The following is a 19,730-nucleotide window of genomic DNA, read 5'->3' as shown; positions in this document are numbered from 1 at the left end:
ACCCGCTTGTGCAAAATATTCCCGCACATCACAGCTCTCAATAAGCAGGTGTGTGCAAGACAAATCAACTACTTGAGAAACACGTTAAAATAATATCCGCACAAGGATTATGCTCCCGGTCAGTTTATTATTAATGTTTCGATCAAAGGCGGAGGAGAAACATACTGTTTACCATGCAGCTCTTTTCACTTATCAGCACGAGGATTTAATATTTGTTCAATATTTCTGGACTTGGTGAGTTAGTGGTGCTTTAGAATGAGTTTAGGAAGCATATTTGTTGTCTGGTCGTGGTCCCCCTATAATATCTCTATTTCTATATAATATTCCTGTGTGCTGCACCATTTGGTCTGTGCTACTTCCTCATGTACGCAGGCGGGTTGCTTCAAGTGAAGCAAGTGTAAGCGCGCACGTATCAGATATGGGGTCACTTTTAAAAGTAGTGTAAGCAGAAGGTAAAAAAAATCGGATAAGGCAAAAAAGTCGGATCGGAGCATCAAGACCTGCAGTGTAAGTACAGCCTGAGATTACTCGTGGTCATTTTACATACAATTGGCCAAGTTAGTACGGTAGTTAGTTTATGGGCTAGACTATATAATCTAGTAAACTAGATTAAAATCCATGATGATCCGGGTATACAGTATGCGCCTCACCAGCACATTGAGTACACCAAAATTACGTTTAAAGTTGAGCTGAACTCATAAATGACCTTTCTTTTCTTTTAGTTCAAATACCTGGGTATGCAGTGCACCTATTTAATAATGTATGCAAACAAAATCACAAAAGTCTAATTTCTTTAGTTTTTCCCACTTTTTTCCCATCAAAAGTTCATTTTTCAAGATTTCATTCATAACGGTAATCTACAGTTTGCTGACGTCACATAGTACTATCAAATTTCTACCCCATTTCAACCAATCATATCACGACATGGCAGCTGTCAATCAATCTTCATTTCAGGAGAATTTTGTCCTCCAAATGAAGGAGAAAATGCCTAGTGTCTGTAATCTGGCAGAATTTCTACTAGCCCATAAACGAACTAACTACTAACTTGGCCAATTGTATGTAACATACAAAATAAAGCAAACTGTAATGTCTAAGAATGCAAAGAAATGTAACTGGCTCGTTAAACTCGTATTCCAGGATAACGTTAACTAAGGGGTCGCCCCTCGGAGATTCCAGGCGGCGGGCAGCACTCATGCATCGGATTGTCCACTCCGCTCTACACAGAAGCAGCTGGCCGCCTGGTACTCTGCGGATCCCACTCGCGTAGCACCACAACACGCTGAATACCACTGGGTTTGGGGGCGGAACACGCCAGGATTGGCCAATGACAAAGCCAGTCCCCAGAATTGTCAAATCAAATCATCGACACGCTATTATGGTCCGCCTCTCAACCCTGTCATCTCAGACAAGATTTGTTTTCAAACTCTGAAACGTCTCCGACCCTCGCGCTACTTGTATTCCGTTGGGTTCATTTCGTCTTTAAAGACAGTTTCAATTAAAAAAATGCTGTTACCATGAAAAGTCAGGCTGTTGTACAGTAGTTATTACCAAATCAAATTCAAAGTAGGAACAAATTCTTCATTATGCCCGAAACTATTAAAGTCTGCTGAGCCAGTGCATTGAAATGCTGAAATATGCTACCACACACACACACACACACACACACACACACACACACACACACACACACACACACACACACACACACACACACACAACCACACAAACTATGGTGTTCTATGGCTTCTGAGACTTGTATGCTGTTTTGGGCATCGGCTACGATGACGAGACTTGTTAGCAAAACAAATTAATCTCTGATTTGGTTATTTTCATAGGATTTGTTGACGGTAAGGAATGCATTAAAAAAGCCGTATGCTTTAATGTTTTGATTTGTGTGTTTGTTTTGATCTTTTACAAGCCTTGTCGCCACTCCTGTGTATTTCAGCTTATGCCATAGGCATCTCCATAGCCGATATGGAGATGCCCTTAGAGGAGTTAGTCAGGAGGGAATAAGATGTTGTTGCTAATCCCTTAAGTCATTACTAAATGACAAACTGTTAAACAGTAACACCCTTTTGAACTTGCTAGTTTCATTAACTCTTGACATTCAATTTCACAGACTGGTAAAAATCAGGTTGTTTCTTATCCAAGCTTCCACAATAGAACTTTCATTGGATTGTTTTTGTCCATTATGTGACTTAGCAGTACATTTTTCCAAATTGAAATCATGTAACGTGTAAACTTGCTACACTTGCTAGCACAAGTTCGGTCTATTTCCAACTGATTTTCCCTATATACCTTATTACAAATTGTTTCCTGAGTGATGATTTGTTTTTTAACAAAATAAATGTATTTGGGTAGACACCAGCTGCGTAATGGCAGAGCTCATGGTGCCTTGAGAGAAATGATTGCAGAGCCCATGGTGCCTTGAGAGAAATGATCATCAGATGATGGCAGCGTTTCCTCCATACATTAGAAAGCAAATCATTTATCTGCAGACTGTCATAATGGACTCCCTGTTCAGTTTCATCAAGCTCGTTTGGGAAACTGCCACAGGATCACGGCAGGGTTCAACGCATTAAACCAAGCAAGTGATGAAACATCCATTGCAGAACACAAGATACCTCCCCTGGTGATGGAAAGAGACTGATATAGAGCTGTGTTTCCCCCTGAGTTCATCAGGCCCTTTGGGCTGATGCAATCTAAGCGATCACTCCTTAATGCGTTCTGCTTGTTGCGGGGGGTTTGGCTTCAGCAGTCTGCTCGGAAGGGACTCCATTAGAGACGGTCCGTTGCCATCACACCTGAACATTTGATCCTTTCAATTGGAAATTGGAATGTTGCCTGCTATGACTCGGACATCTCATAGTTTGAGCGTTGTCACTCCTGCCATCTGTTTTTGCGGCTGTTCGTTACCGAGTTAAGTTTTTCTGACAAACCAATTCCCTGGATGCAAAGTGTGTTGCCACAAAATGCAGTAATTAACGTGCAGAATTACCTCCCCATCGCCTTCTTATTTCACGCAGATGTCTCATCCTCCCTGTCAGCGCTCTTCAGAAAATAAACGGCGTAAAACATTGAATGGTATTGCGATTAAATTATCAGCCTTTTACTGATCATGTCTCTCTCTCTCTCTCTCTCTCTCTCTCTCTCTCTCTCTCTCTCTCTCTCTCTCAGGTTAAAGGGTGATCTCGCCTATAATTACAAGGGGCCAAGGACAAAAGATGATATCATAGAGTTTGCCAACAGGGTTGCAGGGTAAGTCACATGACTCATTTATCTCGTAAGGGGTAGACCTAGTGGACCTTACCTTATTTAACAGGAATAGGCTCTAAATATGAACCATTCAAACATGCTCATGAATGCAGGCCAACATCTGTTTCATAGCTTATTGAATTTCTGGCACCAATCTTTGGAGTTGAAGCCACTGTATCCCTTTAGACAGCTTTTCTCCTCAAACTAGATCCATGACGGAGGAGTTGATCAAAAGCTTGGCCCTGATTTGAGTGGAGGACTGTAAGTCGCTGAATTCCCACTGGGTGGAGCCATAAGCACACAAGTCACTACTCAACCAGGGAAAAACTGGAATTGTTGGACGACACTTTGTTACTCAGTCTATCGTTCATGTGCTGTACAGTATCAACAACTCTCTTTTGAACTGATGGGTTTTACTCTGAATCTTGTTCATCATGAAACAAAATAACCTGTGTGGGTTTTATTCCCACTCCAGACCAGCAGTGAGGCCACTTCCCAGTAAGCAGATGTTTGAGCACATGATGAAACGACATGATGTGCTCTTTGTGTACGTCGGCGGAGAGTCTCCTCTCAAAGTAGGTACCATCAATCTCACCAGCAGTCAATCAAGCATCAGTGAAAAGTCATATGAGGAGGATGAGGATGATGATGATGATGAGGATGATGATGATGATGATGATGATGAGGATGATGGTGGTAGTAGTAATAATAATAATACACTTTGTTTGTATAGCACACTTTTAAACAAAGTTTACAAAGTGCTTTACAGGGAGTATACAAAATAATGGGTTTAATGCAAATATAAGAAAATGAAAAAGTTAAACAGTAAAAAGAAAAGAAAATAGTCACTCTAGTTCAAAGCAATAGTAAATAGATTTGTTTTAAGTTTCTTTCTAAAACCGCTGCCAGTGTTAATGGCTCTAAGCAGGTTTCTGGGAGAGAATTCCAGAGTTTGGCACCATAGGAAGTTACTAAAAGCAGATACATTTTAATCTGGGTTCTAGAAATGACCAGCAAATTGCTGTCAGATGATCCAAGTGATGTAAATTGTATTGGCCACTGGGTAGGTAGGGTGAACAGATTTTTGAACCATATTTTTCATATTTTTTTATTTTTTTGATTGTGGTGGGAACCGGGACAATTTGGTAGTGAGTCTTGAAAACCGGGACCTTTTAGTGTCCCGAGAGATATCTGTCCAGACTCGGGACGGCCATCCTGAAATCGGGACGTCTGGTCACTCTACCACTGGGGCTACCATAAAAATATGAGTTTGAGGGCAAACATATAAGAAATGTGCAGTATGGAGTCACAGTACTGTAAGGTACTCTGGATAAAAACACCCACTATGAGACATGCTATTTATGTTATTCACTCAAATGTAGCAGAGCTGCCACAACACTGAAGCTGTATATTGATTGAATGATCAATGTGATGTTCCTGCTGATGATTCCAAGTACTCTGAATTTCTGAATGAAGAGTGGGTTGCCTATAATCCCTGCCGCCTTGACAAGTGGTTATACACCGATGTATTGAACGCTATTCAGCGAAGCTGAAATACTGAAAGAGCCATTTGCCTTTGCAGGAGAAGTACATCGACGTGGCAACAGAGCTCATTGTCTATACTTATTTCTTCTCCGCTTCAGAAGACGTCTTGCCAGAGGTAAGGTGCTGAATACGCGTCCTGGTTCTCTTAAAAGTTAGGAGAACTTCACTGAAAAACAATTCTGATTTATTTTGCACATGATCTCACACATATCCAACAACTGTAAACAGTTTTGCAGGCAGTCAGTTAGTTTGACAGTTATTGAGAGTTGATTTTAGTTAAGTTGTGGACCAGTGATGCCATTTGTGCATGAATGACATCACTGGTCCACAACTGAACTCAAATCAACTCTCAAACTAAATGACTGCCTGCCAAACTAAAACGGTTTACAGTTTTTGGATATGTGTGAGATAATGTGCTAAAATAAATCAGTGTTGTTTCTCAGCGAAGTTCTCCTTTAATATATCCCTTTATATTAACACAATGGATCAAGACAAGGCTATATCCCTTTAAGACCTGGAGCGATTTCTGCATTACATATTATTATTTTTTGTTTATTGATCTTTTTTTATGAACATTTTATGAACCTTTGGATTTAATTGGAAATGATTGCCTTTGCCATACAAAGGCAATAGTTTCCAATGAAATCCAAAGGTTTAAGCTCTCAAATGGTTTTTATTTCATGTTTCTATCTGCTACAGAGGCTTTAGTGAACGTTGACAATTCTGTTAAGTTTGACAGAAAATCCTCCTAAAAAGCCTTAGAAGGCTTTTTTATAGAGCGCCTTAGGTCTTAATGGGTTAATAAATATCAGAAAGATACTGCAATAATTTCAGCTGATTTTCAATTTTCATTGTCCCCAGATGCCACGTTTAAAATACTAATGAAGCAATCCATAATTGGCACCCAATAGGTGTTTCAGTCCTTTGAGGTTGTCTAGACAGACAGAAGTGAAACAAAATAAATAAATGCCACACACAGACTTCAAGCTTACCTGCTGTCTTTGCAATATTTCTTGTTGCTATGAGGTTCACAGTTTGCTGCAATGGCCTGCTGCCAGCAGTCCTGTCCCATATGCCTCAGGTGCACATAAATTAAGAAGGTAAATGAGCATTTATGGAAGTTGTTTTTGAATGATGTATTATTTTTATGTGTTTTCAACAGCCAGTGACTTTACCAGAGCTTCCTGCAGTCGTAGTCTTTAAGGACGGGGCTTACTTTACCTACGATGGTGAGTATTGGATTGTTTTTATTAACCACATAACCTATATGTCTGCTTTACCATTTCTCTGTGCTGTGTTGACTTGGTGTGACATTTTTATGCCTCAGCCGGCGATAGTCAGGCCGGAGGCATTATGGATTGTCCGTCCGTCCGTATGTCCGTCCCATGTTCGTTAACGCGATATCTGAGGAACGCCTTGACGGGATTTCGACAAATTTGCCTCAAACATCGCCTTGGACTCAAGCATGAACTGATTAGATTTTGGTGGTCAAAGGTCAAAGGCCAAGGTCACTGTGACCTCACACACCCAATTTCCAAGCTCTGTAACACAACATCTCAGGAACGCCTTGACGCAATTTCTTCCAATTTGCCTCAAATGGCGATTTGGACTCAAGAATGAACTAATAGCGGAGGCATAAATCCGCGGTGCGGTCGTTCTAGTCTTATATTAAACTGACCTGACAATCTTTTTCCCTGGAAAATGGGCCACTCTAATTCAGGCAAGGGTAGGATGCCACAACTGTCCGTTGTCTTTTTCTCCCCTCTCTCTCTCTCTCTCTCTCTCTCTCTCTCCCTTCTCTCTCTCTCTCTCTCTGTCTTTCTCTGTCTCTCTCTCTCTCTCTCTCTCTCTCTCTCCCTTCTCTCTCTCTCTCTCTCTGTCTTTCTCTGTCTCTCTCTCTCTCTCTCTCTCTCTCTCCCTTCTCTCTCTCTCTCTCTCTCCTCTGAGAGCCTTGTTTTCTCTAGACTTGTTCTCGCATTCTCCAGTCAAAACTCCTGTTCTTTTATCTTTCTCACCACAGTGAATTATGGTGTGCCTGGCCCATCATAAAGTACCCGGGGCTCTGCCTGCTATTGTATGTGTGGTCAGGCCAGTGATGTTGTGGTGGTTTGTCTCTGGGCGGACACACATAGCGGGCCAGGGTGGAAGGATTGGCCCGTGTGGGCGTGGGAAACCACACTGTAAGCTGAAGAAACCAGTGCCCAGCTGGTAATGTGTACTGTAGATACATCTGAGTGAAGAAACCAGTGCACAGCTGGTAATGTGTAGATACATCTGAGTGAAGAAACCAGTGCCCAGCTGGTAATGTGTAGATACATCTGAGTGAAGAAACCAGTGCACAGCTGGTAATGTGTAGATACATCTGAGTGAAGAAACCAGTGCACAGCTGGTAATGTGTAGATACATCTGAGTGAAGAAACCAGTGGCCAGCTGGTAATGTGTAGATACATCTGAGTGAAGAAACCAGTGCACAGCTGGTAATGTGTAGATGCATCTGAATGAAGAAACCAGTGCCCAGCTGGCAATGTGCAGATACATCTGAGTGAAGGATCCAGTGCACAGCTGGTAATGTGTAGATACATCTGAGTGAAGAAACCAGTGCACAGCTGGTAATGTGTAGATACATCTGAGTGAAGAAACCAGTGCACAGCTGGCAATGTACATCTGAGTGAAGAAACCAGTGCACAGCTGGTCATGTGTAGATACATCTGAGTGAAGAAACCAGTGCACAGCTGGTAATGTGCAGATACATCTGAGTGAAGAAACCAGTGCACAGCTGGTAATGTGTAGATACATCTGAGTGAAGAAACCAGTGCACAGCTGGTAATGTGTAGATACATCTGAGTGAAGAAACCAGTGCACAGCTGGTAATGTGTAGATACATCTGAGTGAAGAAACCAGTGCACAGCTGGTAATGTGCAGATACATCTGAGTGAAGAAACCAGTGCACAGCTGGTAATGTGTAGATACACCCGAGTGAAGAAACCAGTGCACAGCTGGTAATGTGTAGATACATCCGAGTGAAGAAACCAGTGCACAGCTGGCAATGTGTAGATACATCCGAGTGAAGAAACCAGTGCATAGCTGGTAATGTGTACTGTAGATACATCTGAGTGAAGAAACCAGTGCCCAGCTGGTAATGTGCAGATACATCTGAGTTAAGAAACCAGTGCACAGCTGGTAATGTGTAGATACATCTGAGTGAAGAAACCAGTGCACAGCTGGTAATGTGTAGATACATCTGAGTGAAGAAACCAGTGCACAGCTGGTAATGTGTAGATACATCTGAGTGAAGAAACCAGTGCACAGCTGGTAATGTGTAGATACATCTGAGTGAAGAAACCAGTGCACAGCTGGTAATGTGTAGATACATCTGAGTGAAGAAACCAGTGCACAGCTGGTAATGTGTAGATACATCTGAGTGAAGAAACCAGTGCACAGCTGGTAATGTGTAGATACATCTGAGTGAAGAAACCAGTGCACAGCTGGTAATGTGTAGATACATCTGAGTGAAGAAACCAGTGCACAGCTGGTAATGTGTAGATACATCTGAGTGAAGAAACCAGTGCACAGCTGGTAATGTGTAGATACATCTGAGTGAAGAAACCAGTGCACAGCTGGTAATGTGTAGATACATCTGAGTGAAGAAACCAGTGCACAGCTGGTAATGTGTAGATACATCTGAGTGAAGAAACCAGTGCACAGCTGGCAATGTACATCTGAGTGAAGAAACCAGTGCACAGCTGGTAATGTGTAGATGCATCTGAGTGAAGAAACCAGTGCACAGCTGGTAATGTGCAGATACATCTGAGTGAAGAAACCAGTGCACAGCTGGCAATGTACATCTGAGTGAAGAAACCAGTGCACAGCTGGTAATGTGTAGATGCATCTGAGTGAAGAAACCAGTGCACAGCTGGTAATGTGCAGATACATCTGAGTGAAGAAACCAGTGCACAGCTGGTAATGTGTAGATACATCTGAGTGAAGAAACCAGTGCACAGCTGGTAATGTATAGATACATCTGAGTGAAGAAACCAGTGCACAGCTGGTAATGTGTAGATACATCTGAGTGAAGAAACCAGTGCACAGCTGGTAATGTATAGATACATCCGAGTGAAGAAACCAGTGCACAGCTGGTAATGTGTAGATACATCTGAGTGAAGGATCCAGTGCACAGCTGGTAATGTGTAGATACATCTGAGTGAAGAAACCAGTGCACAGCTGGTAATGTGTAGATACATCCGAGTGAAGAAACCAGTGCACAGCTGGTAATGTGTACATACATCTGAATGAAGAAACCAGTGCAGTGGGTAAATATAATAGAAAATAATAGAACCCCTAGAACACTCTGGTAACTTCAGAAAATTACATCACTTTAATGCAGCCTTTAAAACCATGAAAATACAGCACTTATGCCATATCACGATGTTACGATATCCAAAATCTAAGAATATATCAGGTCTCATACCACGATATTGATATAATATCAATATATTGCCCTAATAGCAGTGTTAATTTTGGCAGCTATTTTAGATTTACTCTTAGTCTTAGTCTTTGGATGAAAACGCATTCGTTTTAGTCACATTTTAGTAATTTCTATCCTTGATAGTTTTAGTCTAGTTTTAGTCGAGAACAACACAAAACGTTTTAGTCCAGTTTTAGTTTGATGAAAAGTCACTACATTTTAGTCAACTTTTAGTCATTACTTCTAGTCAAAATGTTTGATGTCTTTAAACTAATTAAATTAGGCCAATACAGGCATTGGAGATTGGAATCAAGGTTGACAGGTTGTATCGTGTTGAAATTCGTAAAGCAACATTTAACTCTTAACACTTTTACTTGTGTAATATCCGGATTCCTTACCAGTTTGATAGCTCTATATACTCTCCCATCAGTATTAATTTTGGCAGCTATTTTAGATTTAGTTTTAGTCTTTTAGTCTTTAGTTATTAGTTTTAGTCACATTTTAGTCATTTGTATCCTTCATAGTTTTAGTTTTTATCAGTGAAAATAGGTAGTCGACAAACACGAAACACGTCAATGAAATTAACACTGCTGAATGCAGTGGTTCTCAATTCTTTTGGGCTCCAGGGGCGACATTACAGAAACTTCCTAAATTCCAAATCCTATCCTAAATGATTGGTAACCATGGTAATTAGAGTTAGGACTTGATTTAGGAAAACACCCATTACAGAACAACAGTTCCTAAGTCAATATTCTCATCCTAATTTAAAATGGGAAAAGCGTATTAAATCTTTAAAAAGCTCTCCTAACTTTAAGATGCCAGCTATGCTGTCCTAACTAATTTACGCTATTTTCAACTGGAACAACAGCCATCTTGCATCTCGTTATAATTTATAGCCTATTTATAGCCTACCTACCTACGTTATGGCTGCGCTGTTATTACATTTGCAAAACCAACAAAATGTCAACAGACCTGTGTTGGAGAGACCGACTAGGCGACAGGGGGCTCTGCGGGTTGTAGTACAACTTACAAATGCACTTCGTTTTTTTGCGAAGGGAGATTTTCAAACTGAAGTGGCCGACATATCCAAAATATCTCAGCCTGCTATGTCAAGTAATTTAACTGAGGTAGCAACAGCCATCAGCAATTTGGCTCCTCGGTACATACAGTTTCCAAGGGGGGAGGAACAACAACACACATCGTTAGCCTACTAGCTAATAGCAGGCTACTAGCGCTCCTACTTCCCCCGCGAGTTGAGAAAGGAGGAGGTGTCTGTTGCTACTGGTTGCTAGGGTAACAGACAGAAAAGTTGATAACTGATGCTGGATGAGTATTTAGGATTTCCTAACAAGACATAAGATAGGATTTAGCAAGATAAGATAGGATTCCTAAAGTTATTTAGGATTTGCTTCTGTAATACCAAATCAGAAAAAATCTTATCTTAAACTAGTCCTATCCTAACTTAAGACATAAGATAGGGAGTTTCTGTAATGTGGCCCCAGGACCTCATTTCCCTGATTTCTGAATCCAAGTAAGCCCCTTTACCTGACTCAAAGATCTCAGTATCGAAGGCACCGCACTCAGCTGGCTTCAGTCCTACCTCTCCAACCATTCTTCTCACTGAATTTCCCTGCACAATCAAGGTCCATTTCATCCTCAACTTCCACTGCTATGCTGATGACACTCAAATCTATCTCAGCACCAAATCCCCCAATGACCCACCCCTCTCCCATATCAACTCCTGTCTGTCTGCAATAAAAGCCTGGAACACAATTTCCTACAACTCAACAGTGACAAAACCAAACTACTCCCCATCGGTTCCAAATCCATCCTCAGCAAACTCAACAACCCCACACTCACCATCAATGGCACCACTGTCTCCCCATCTTTCCAGGCACGCACCCTAGGCGTGATCCTTGACCCTACCCTTTCCCTCGAGCCGGACATCAGTCAAATTGTCAAATCTTCATTCTACCACCTCTGCAGTTTTGCCAAGATCCGGTCCTCCTTTGCACATCCTGCTGCTGAAACACTCATCCCCACATTCATCTCCTCCCGCCTCGATTACTGAGACTCACTCCTCCATGGCATCAATGCCAGCCTCATCAATAGACTCCAACTGGAGGGGAGGGACACCTATGTGAGAATGCTGTTTGTGGACTACAGCTCAGCGTTCAACACCATAGTGCCCTCCAGGTTAGTCAGCAAGCTTAAGGATCTGGACCTGCACACAGCACTGTGTGACTGGATCCTGGACTTTCTAACAGACCGCCGTCAGGTGGTGAAAGTGCACAACCGCACCTCCTCCCCACTGACGATCAGCATAGGAGCGCCTCAGGGCTGTGTCTCCAGCCCCTTCTGGTACGACCTTTACACACCCACGACTGCGCGGTGACACAGACTTCAAACATCAACGTGAAGTTTGCGGATGACGTCGGGGGCTGCTCTCCAATAGCGATGAGGAAAAGAAAGAGGTGGATGCCCTGGAACAGTGGTGCCAGGACAACAGCCTCTCCCCGAACGTCTCTAAGACCAAGGAGGTCATTGTGGATTACAGGAAGGGGAGGGAGACTCATCTCCCAGTCGCCATCAACGGCACAGTGGTGGAAAGGGTGGACAGCTTTAAGTACCTGGGAGTCAACATCCACCAGGACCTGACGTGGGCCAGCCACACCACCACTGTCGTCAAAAAAGCCCAACAGCGAATGCATGGACTCAGACGACTAGTCTGAGTCCCAAAATCCTCAGGGACTTCTACAGAGGCACCATTGAGAGCCTGCTGACTGGCTGCTTCACCACCTGGTACGGGAACTGTACCACCATGGACTGCAAGGTGCTGAGAAGGGTGAGGCGCGCAGCCCAGCATGTGACAGGATGTGAGCTGCCAAAACTGCAGGATCTGTACACTCAGCGGTGCCTCAGGAAGTCGCGGAAGATCATCAAGGACACAAACCATCCCCACAACAGCCTGTTCTCCCTGCTGCCCTCAGGGAGAAGATACAGGGTCCCAAAGGCACGCACAAACCGTCTGCGGAATAGTTTCCTTCTGCAGGCCACAAGACTCCTCAACAGATAACCCACACACACTTACACACACACACACACACACACACACACACACACACACACACACACACACTAGTGCAATAAACCTGTGTTATTGTCATTTGCACACTTCCACTGACAAGTGGACACTGTGAACACTTTTCATATTTATTCTATCTTATTCTATTTTTAATACTTTATCACTTCTACTTTATTACCTTTCCTATTTTACTGTTTCCTTAATTGACCTTCAGATACACTGTTTACATTGTTTGCCCTATTTAACTGTTGCCTTATTGTCTATTTGTTGCTTGCTGTGATTTTGTGCCCTATTTGTTGTTGTTTGATTTTGGCACTATTTACCTACTGCACCTTGTCTGTAACGGAGCCCACAGCATAATAATTTCACACGTGCATACTTGTACAACGGAGTGACAATAAAAATCTTGAATCTGGTATAGAATGCAGCTGCCTGACTTCTCACTCACGAAGGCACCTGGCTGGCATCACATCAACCCAGTCCTAAAACGGCTCCACTGGTTTTCCGTCTCCTACCCGGAGCAACTACAAAATCCTGGTCATCGCATACAAAGCACTTCACCAACTGGCCCTCCCATATCTAACTGACCTCCTCTGCCCCTACCAACCCTCCCGGTCCCTCAGATCCAACCTCCGCAGTTTCAGGGACAGAGCCTTCTTCAGGGCAGCTCCCAAGCTCTGGAACTCCGTCCCACCTAACATCAGAGACTGGAGTCCCTCACAGTTTTCAATCCCGCCTCAAGACCCAACTCTTCTCCTCTGCCTTCTCTTAAGTCCCCCCCACCTATCCCTGTGTCTGTGTCATGTTTGTCCATTGTTTGTTGTTGCACCGTTGTCATTGAGGCATCTTTGAGGCCTTGAAAAGCACTATATAAGTCCCATGTATTATTATTATTATTACAACATTTTGCTTGGAAAACTGCAAGAGAAAACTATAGCATAATGGTGCAATGATAATAACCCACCTTTTGAAGAATATAACACTACAAAATAAGAAATGGAGTGAAAGAGTTGCAATTAGTGCCTCCTGAGCAGATTTATTTGAACGTTTCATTTTATTTTCATGATCTATTCTTACATTTTTCCCATTCTCTCAAGTAGCCCTTGTAGAACCTCCACGTACCCCTAGGGGTATGCGTAACCCAGTTTGGGAACCACTGCCTGAGGCAAAGAAGAATATTTTGCCTTTGAGTTTTAGAGGTTCTGTTTGCCTTCTAGTAAAGGGCTCCTCAGCGCAGCAGTAGCAGTCCACCACGTTCCTCCATGATCTCCTGCATTTTGCTGCCGTTCACAGCTTGTTCTGGGAGGCGGAAGCGGAAAGGCAACGCGTCCAGGCACAGCGACAACACAAACGGTCCCCAGTAGTAGAAGTTGGGGAGGTCCGGTTTACGGTGCAAGACCCGCAGGACAAAGTCCATCTCCGGGCTGTCCCTAGTTGGCCAGTTCACGTCACTCTGCTCCACCTGGCAATTGTGGAAGGGGGGCTTCCTGCACCAGAATCTCAGCAGGAGAGGGTCGCCACAATAGACGTTGATAACAAAAACTCCACACTCCAGAGAGTCCTCAAGAACTCTGATACGGAGGATGTCCTGAATGGCTAACATCGCCATGGTGACAGCACGTTAAGCTCGTCAAGGATTCAGATGACCGTGTCCTTCCTCACATGGTGGATTTCTCACTTTCCCTTCGATCCATTAGAAACTGTATGAGAGAAGACAAAAAACAGTTTTTGTAATATCAGGAATCTAATCTTTTAGGTGAATATAATAGGCCTGGGCAATATATTGATATTATATCTATATGGTGATATGAGACTAAATATCGTAGATTTTGGATATCGTAATATGGTGATATGGCATAAGTGTTGTCTTTTGTTGGGTTTAATGGTTGCTTTACAGTACATGTCATTTTCTGAACTTAACTGACTGGTCTAGCAGTTCTATTATTAGATTTTATCCACTTAGTCATTATATCCATATTACTGATGACTATCAAAAATGTCTTAATATTTTCTGAAAGCACCAATAGTCCTCCCTACAATATTGTCGCAATATCAGCATCGAGGTATTTGATCAAAAAATATTGATATGATTCTGTCCATATCGCCCAGCCCCAGAATATAATGGGGGGAAAATAACCAGACTTTATTTAGCTCACTGAGCACTTACCTACCGCAGGAGCAATTCTCCAGTGTGCATCAGGGAAAGAGTTTTGGCTGTACCCTGTGTTCAGTCAGGCATATCTTACCTGTGGTCCACAGTGTCTAGTTTCTTGCCAACTGCTCTGCTGTGTTGCTCAGAGGATGGGTCTGGCTGAAGATCCACTGAAGGCGTACTGGCTCAGAGAATGAGCCCAGAGCAGCTGGGTTAAAGAAGGTCGAGGCGTCTTCTATGGCTTTCTGTCGCACCGACTTTGCATGATGATGTTTTCCCCGGAACTTCCCATCTGTGGAACTTTGGCTTAGACGACTGCGAAACATTTTGCATGGATACCGGATGACACCATTTTATGACAGACAGACACTGACATTTATTCATGTCTGTCAAGGGTTTGGTTTTCCATTGGCTCTAAGGCAAGGCAAGTTTATTTGTACAGCACTTTTGATACACAGAGGCAATTCAAACTGCTTTACATGAAATAGATCAAAGACAAGAGCGTACAGAAATAAGAGATTTGTGTGAGTGCAAAGTGAAAAAGATGAGGTGAAGTCATAATGCTTAGGTCATGTCTCTGTATGCTGTATTCTGTCATCTTCTCTCTCCATTCACCGGCCACATTGTGGCTACTGGGTCCCAGAATTCACAGGTCACTTTAATGATGTCCCCCCTGATATTTGTATTTAGTCCAGATGTAGATTCACAACACGTATTAGAAATTCAGCACACATTCTGCAGGTCTTGTTGTGTTTAAAGAATGGATGCCAGCGAGCAAAGCCGCTCTGTGTCCAAATAAAGCCTCTCGCTCTGTGTAAATGCCATTTGACATATTGTTGTGGAGCTTTGACGGGTTTACTGCACATGGCAAACAGCAACATCCATTCATTCTGGAGAATCCTGTGTAGTACAGCACAGAGAGGCTCATGCATATTTAAATGCTCAAATGCTCCCGATTCAGACTTCTACAAAAGTTGGAGCACAATTTAGTAAGGTTACTGTTGCTACAACATGTACACAAGACCAGCAGTCGTGCGTTTCAAGAGCCCAGTTGTCTTGGCTGTTTGTTAACAAAGACATGTATGTGTGCTGTGAAAGCTACTGGACTCCATGCAAAGTCTGTCATATGGAAAATAGCTCTAAGCAAAGGTTTTCTGTCAATGAGGTTTTGTCACAGCTCGTGGTGACACAGTGCCATGTTGACACCTTCAAAACAAATACCGAACCACATGCAAATTCTGTTATATGGCGTAATGATAATAACTACTGTGGGCAGTTGGGGGAGTTTGTTAGCTTGCTTGCTGTTTGCTAATGTTGTATTTTGAAATCCCTCACCAAGTGAGCTGCTGTCAGACAGATTGTATGGCGTTAATACACCATAAGCCTAGTAGAAGTCTTTGTGTAGAGACATTCAGTGGTTTTGTGGTTTGGCTGCCAGACAGATTGTATGGTAAAGTGCAGCCAGCTGTGAGGCAGAGTTAGTTTGCATTATGCTAATGAAGGGCACTTTAGTGACAGGCTCATTAACTTTCCACACAAGATGAAATCCCACTTCTCAAGGTGATGACACAGAGGGGACATTTCCACACATTGTTCACCTCACTGGTGATTTGAATTGGCAAAGGTGATTGACGTCATGGTGATGAAAGGTGTAATGACTGGTCTTGACCACTGGCTGTATTGCCGTCGTCCCACATGACCGTATGTCACCCATGCATGTTGCACATTTGGTCATTTTGGCAGCTCGTCAAAGCATTGTCAGTTGCAATCCTAAAGCTATTCTTTCTTCTGTAGAAAGCAACATTATGCTGTCCTATTGGTTGTCGTACTGCGCTCTATGTCATTGTTAAACACTTGGATGTGGGTGGTACATGCTGAATGAATCCAGGCCTTAGGCCTTGGCCACACTGATCCGTCAGAAAATGGACAGAACGGATAGACGGATAGATTTATGTCCGTTGCATGTACAAGTAACCTACTTGTACAGCAGGTGGCGGTAAGCACCTTGAAGGTGTCAGCGACCCGCCTATAAACCGAGAGAAGAAGAAAGCTGGCGTCAGCTAGCTGTTAGCTCTGTGTCCTACGGGGACACCTCGGCATTCCGAAATGTCGGCACTCCGAAATACCGGCATTCCGACAAAATTCTAACCCTAACCTCGCCATTGCGAAAGAACCCTCCCCCAGACCCTAACCCTAAACCTAACCTCTCCCACCCCCCACGCCTAAGCCTAACCTAACCTCTCGGCGAAACATTTTTTGGAGATAAAAAAAAGGGCCGCCTCTCCGAAAGCATAGAAGTCAATGATCGGAATGCCGACACTTCGGAATGGCGAGGTGTCCCCGTGTCCTACGTTACTTATGTGGCAATAAAATGCCACCGAATGGCCAGATTAGATGGTGAAATCAGACGGTGACACTGACTATCACGTTGTACAACAGCGGGATGGTGTACACAGCATTAATTATAGCCTCCTTCACCGCCTCGGCCGCCATCTTCTTTGAAAAGTTGAAACAAATCTCGGAACACCTCCTCTCGAGACCTCGACTCTGATTGGCTAAACGGACAGTGACTATCCGACCATCCGATACGTCCATCCAGAAAAAGTTCATCCCTCTTCAACTTTCTGTCCATCAAAACGTATGCAAATTTTCTGGATACGTACGCTTCTGAGTGCTCCACGGACAGTCGGACAGCTGTCATTGAAAATGAATGGAAGTGAACAGAGAAATGAACGCACACGGACAGACACGACGGATCAGTGTGGCCAAGGCCTTACCCGGTTTGAGTTATCTTTGAGAAGATATAACCTTCCACCTCTTCGTCTGCTTACCCCCCCCCCCCTCTCCTCTGCTGCTCCTTGGTTTTTGTTGCCTCACTATTTGCATCGTCTTGGAACTCTTGTCTGCCATTAACCTTCCTCCTTGAAATGTGTCCCGAGCCGCCTCTCAAACTGTGACATTGGATCGTTCTCTCTCCGCCCACTGCCTGCTTGTATTCCCCCTCCTGCCCGTCATCGTCCTCCCTGCCCTCCCCCTGTGTGAACTCTGGGCTGACAGGCTGCTGTAGGGTAGCGTGGAGAGGCTGCGGCAGGGCTGGCACCCTGGAAGAGAGCAGCTCTTAATTTGTTTGAAGGTGAAGGAGGCTCAGTCGGTGGAGAGGTCCGTCAGGCTGTGCTGTCCCAGCACGGGGCCTTCAACTCTCCCTCCTCTGCTGCTGAGGGATAGTGAAGAACGTCGGGCAGCTGCCTGCCGTCTGTAAAGCCAGCACATCTGTCTGGCATGTCTACCAATTTGACTGACTCAGCAAACCTTAACAACAAGCGAGAGCCAGTAGCTCACTTTGCATTTAGGTCAGTTGAGCTCTCGTGCTATGATATGCTGTGACCTTGGGCTTTTAAAAGCATGTTCCAGCCCTGTCACGTTAAGTATTCTGCAGTAGCCTAGCCTCCCAGCTGCTTTGGGAGCTGCAGCTTAAGATCTATGTGAAAGTCATCAGTGTTCTTGTAATTTCTGTAATGGTAGCAGAAAGGTCGTGATAACTTATTAACATGTCGTAATAAGGTCTCTGACATCAATTATGAGCATCCTGTAGCCCGCCCTCAGGCAAGAGAAAAGAGTTGAGTTCAGCCAGCCTCGCTACCTGCTCTCTGTACCGACTGTAACGCTCTTCCATTTACGTGTTGCTTCCAGATGTCGGCGTAGAAACAACATGTGCTCCACTGCCTTAACATTCAGGAAACAATGCTGATATTTTATTGTGCGATTGGCTTTCCGATGCATCTGGGGAATCACGCATTCCCTGCAAAATTGGAAAGGTCTGCCAAAACTCTTTCCTGAAAATTAATATTTTTTGTGTAGAATCATTGTGTGTGTGTCTGTTTTTTTTAAGCCACACAAATGCAAAATGGTTCTGGGAATGAGGTCAGGTGAGCGTTGGGATATTCTACCAGATAGCATCCCAGACAGAAATGCACTGCATTTCTAGGAAATGGAAAATGACAGGCTATTTTTAATGGTTTTGAAAGCCTGCTTTGTATATTACATAAATAGCAACCATCTGTCACAACACGCTCAATGTGGATGAGTCACACTAACAATTCCCCCCCTTCATTTATGTCTTGACAACCATTTGTGGAACCATCATACTTACAGCTTACACCTAGACTGATTCATCATGCTTACACCTAGACTGATTCCCAGTCTGCCCACTCCTATGCACTGTCCAGTCTGCCCACTCCTATGCACTGTCCAGTCTGCCCCACCCCTATGCACTGTCCAGTCTGCCCACCCCTATGCACTGTCCAGTCTGCCCACCCCTATGCACTGTCCATTGTGTTGAAGGCCAGTGTTTCCCACAGGATTTTGAGTATTTGTGGTGGGGGACCGCAGACCCCCTAGTGGGGTGCGGGGGCATGCCCCCCCGCGAGATTTTTTTAAACATTTTAAAGTAAAATGCATGAATTTGGTGTACTTTGAGAAAGCTTAAGAGCAAAATTAAAAGGCTAGATCTATGAAGAACATGTCATCATTACTGTGCTGTGGGTTTACAATGACAAACTAAATTTCTCCCTATAGGTCAGGGATACTCAACTTGCTTTGCCATTTTTGTGAAATGATAGAAGGCGAGGGGCCAGTTAATAAACAAACAATATACATTTTTCTGTAGCGGATTGTAGGTTTTTGGGGTGTCAGCCGGAGTTTAGGCTGACAGTGTTGTGCACACCGGATACTAGTTAGTTAGGTTAAATTAGTTAGGTTAAGTACATATATAAGTGCCTGGGTAGCGAGCAGATGGTGGTATTTGACAATTTAGCAGCTAAATCATAGATTATTGAAAGATATTCCATATTCCAGACTGAAATGCTATAACAGAAGTATTGGCCAGAATGACATGAACATTTATTGGACACTTATTCAGCGGATATCTTGCATGTTGCGTTCAGGTGCACTGTAAAATAAAAAGATTTTTTTTTTTTTTTTTTTTGGTCAACATCTTTTTGTGGCGGTCCAAATCCTTTTGTGGCGGCCCGCCACAAATTCCTTTATGTATGGGAAACACTGAAGGTGTCTCTGCCCCAAAGTAGGCAAGGGAATAGACCGCTACACCCCAATAAAAAACTTTTTTGCCCAGCCTTCCATCCTTAAGTGACCTGTCCATGAATGCTCAGCTTGTGTACCGCTCCGTATTCCTTAGAGTGGGATAGCAAACACTGTGCTCTTCTTGCAAT

At 43.5% G+C, this 19,730-nt stretch overlaps 2 protein-coding genes across 3 annotated transcripts in view; one reads left to right on the top strand and one right to left on the bottom strand.

The window, feature by feature from the left end:
- The window catches only part of tmx3b (thioredoxin related transmembrane protein 3b), a 76,468-nt gene that overhangs the window by 16,845 nt on the left and 39,893 nt on the right, over positions 1 to 19,730 (top strand). Inside the window, exons 6-9 of the mRNA XM_083653700.1 lie at positions 3,178 to 3,258; positions 3,731 to 3,830; positions 4,838 to 4,915; positions 5,963 to 6,029. Coding sequence (XP_083509826.1) covers positions 3,178 to 3,258; positions 3,731 to 3,830; positions 4,838 to 4,915; positions 5,963 to 6,029 — 326 coding nt within the window. The remainder of the gene's footprint in view (positions 1 to 3,177; positions 3,259 to 3,730; positions 3,831 to 4,837; positions 4,916 to 5,962; positions 6,030 to 19,730) is intronic.
- Positions 13,467 to 14,684, bottom strand: LOC310792029 (uncharacterized protein). 2 transcript variants are annotated; one of them, XM_083653711.1, is made up of 2 exons: positions 14,597 to 14,684; positions 13,467 to 14,050 (listed from the first exon to the last, which is right to left on the bottom strand). In XM_083653711.1, exon 2 carries the CDS (start codon positions 13,957 to 13,959, stop codon positions 13,579 to 13,581), a length of 381 nt encoding a protein of 126 aa, XP_083509837.1. In that variant the 5' UTR covers positions 13,960 to 14,050; positions 14,597 to 14,684; the 3' UTR covers positions 13,467 to 13,578. The 2 variants fall into 2 exon arrangements, with proteins under 2 accessions (XP_083509837.1, XP_083509838.1); XM_083653712.1 differs by having other exon boundaries at positions 14,518 to 14,655.

This window comes from Poromitra crassiceps, assembly GCF_964638095.1.
Source record: "Poromitra crassiceps genome assembly, chromosome: 2".
Lineage (NCBI taxonomy): Eukaryota > Metazoa > Chordata > Actinopteri > Beryciformes > Melamphaidae > Poromitra > Poromitra crassiceps.
The sequence above is the reverse complement of the archived record's forward strand: the minus strand, read 5'-3'. Positions and strand labels throughout refer to the sequence as shown.

What these genes read in the sequence shown, in the direction of transcription:
- LOC310792029 (XM_083653711.1), bottom strand. Translation starts at nt 13,959, where the DNA reads ATGGCGATGTTAGCCATTCAGGACATCCTCCGTATCAGAGTTCTTGAG.